We start from the raw sequence: 2108 nt of genomic DNA on the forward strand, positions 1-2108 counted from the left end.
ACAAGCCTGGAACTGAAACAGGATGACACTCAGGCTACGGTACTTTCCCTAAGCACGTGCCTACCATATTGTAAACCACCTCTACAGCAACTCTGTCAGTGCTTTCAGTGCTTGGGCTGCCAGCTAGGCAGTTGTATAAACGTCCAGTGAAGGTCTTCAAGTCGGAGGTTAGCTGCATGGTCCAGCCATGTGGTGCCCCTCGAATGAGTCTGACGCCGTCCTTGTAAGGTGGCCGAGTTGTTGAAGCCTGGGTGACCTATTTTCCTACGTACGCAGAGCCTCGCCCGCGGTCTATACAACATACCTTGGGGAGGCTCTGCTAAACCGGGGTTTCTTCTTTTGTGGGCGTTGCCTCTAACTAGCTGTTACCCAATCAGAGAATCGCCTCAATGTTTTCTTTAGGTGAAGAATATTCTCTGATTAGTTGACAGATCCACGCCCTCAAAAGTGGAAACCTCGGCTCTTTTTAGCAGAGCCTCTCGACGATATATTGCATTGGCCACCGGCAAGGCTCTGCGTAGGAGAATGAATTGGCTAACCTTATCTTGCGAGAGATGGAACTTGCTTCGTCATCTTGCAGTGTGTGGCGCTTGGAAATAGCGTCAAGAATCTCAAGATGTTGCTCCAGTGTTACGAGGACAGTCCAGGATTTTGAGCCATTCAGTAACATTATTAGAGAGAACTAATCAGTGTGTTAGCCTTGATTGAGAGTTGTTCATCTGACCAGAGATCACCGTTGCTGGTCATGGCAGTTGCCGCCCGGCCAATGCGGGCCATCTGGAATACTTCTGCAGCCCTTTGCAGTTTTGTTCCCAATGCATCTTAAGTTTTCTACAACTTCTGTTTGGACGTTGATACAATGTCTTGCCGGACGGAGGCTCAAAAGTCATTCAAACTTGGAATCTTGGTCTTTTGCCAGCTGATCATCAGTTGGATGGCTTACTTTGGTCAAGGACATTACTTAAGTAGTGGTCCTAACACGAAACCTTGTGGAATACATTCTCCGATCTTACTCCAAAGGGAGACTTATCCCTTTCTAATGTCATTGGTTTGGTGACTTGATATCATTCAACTAATACGGGTAAAACTCTAGTCTGACTAAATCGCGCTCCTAGCGGCCGGCCCGACGGATACCGCCCCCTTGGGCTAGGTAAAACTCGGCATGCCATTTTCATATCTACCACAAATCTGAATCCAAAAGACAAGCTAAGGCCGAAGCCCAGCTATAATAATAATAGCGTCTCGTTTCAATGTTCTGTAGTTCCGTCTTCTATAAGCTCGAGAGTCCATTCTCATATCTATGGCAAATCTGAATCCACCACACAAGCTAAGACTACCAGAAGTCCAGCTATGACAATGGCCGAGAGCAAAACGTCGCGTTTCAAAGTTCTGTAGTTCCGTCTCCTAGCCCCGTTCTTACGACACAACAGTCGTACCAGCTCCATAGAGGAAATATTCAGCAAGACAACATCGCCCGCCATGAAGGCAGCGTCCCGGTACTGTTGGTGAAACTTTCCCTTCGACTGAAGCACGCTTTCCACGAACTGATCCCTCCCCGTGGCCATGATGTGAAATAAGGCAATACTGGCGATAAATAAGAGCGCACGGGGAGAGATGGGCACAGCTTTGTCTATCTGAGACACCACAACCACAGTGGACGCCATCTCCGTCAGAGTAAAGGTTAACTGATGCCACCACTTCGTGTAGAAATCGTCGTTGTAATACCCGATGAAAACCCACCATGAGTAGTAATGGGAGTGGATGGCGGTTAGCAGGAGGAAGAGCATTGACGACCTGATCTTGCTTCTCAGGGCGACGCGCACGACATAAACGACGCATTCGTACGTCAGCAGGACAGCGACAATCGTCAGTGTCCACATATTCAGCGTCTGCGGCGTGACGTTAAAGTATATGTGTCTGTAGCTGTTGAAAACGATGCCCTTTTGAAACGTAGCGTTGAAGACGGTGTCCCAGCAACCGCAGGTGCAACTGTGCCGGTCGACGACTGGTTTCTTGGGCCAGACTAGTTCGAATAATACCCCGAAGTGAGCGTAGGGCAGGAGTGCGAGAATGAACACGGATAGAAGAATACCTACGCAGGTATACAT

The 2108-nt window shown here is 48.6% G+C and overlaps 1 protein-coding gene across 1 annotated transcript; it reads right to left on the minus strand.

Moving 5' to 3' along the window:
• Positions 1 to 1298: 1298 nt before the first annotated feature.
• LOC136429558 (uncharacterized) lies at positions 1299 to 2108 on the minus strand. The gene has a single exon (XM_066419392.1). The coding sequence runs from the start codon at positions 2106 to 2108 to the stop codon at positions 1299 to 1301; it is 810 nt and encodes a 269-aa protein (XP_066275489.1).

Source organism: Branchiostoma lanceolatum, chromosome 3 (assembly GCF_035083965.1).
Source record: "Branchiostoma lanceolatum isolate klBraLanc5 chromosome 3, klBraLanc5.hap2, whole genome shotgun sequence".
Classification (NCBI taxonomy): Eukaryota; Metazoa; Chordata; class Leptocardii; order Amphioxiformes; family Branchiostomatidae; genus Branchiostoma; species Branchiostoma lanceolatum.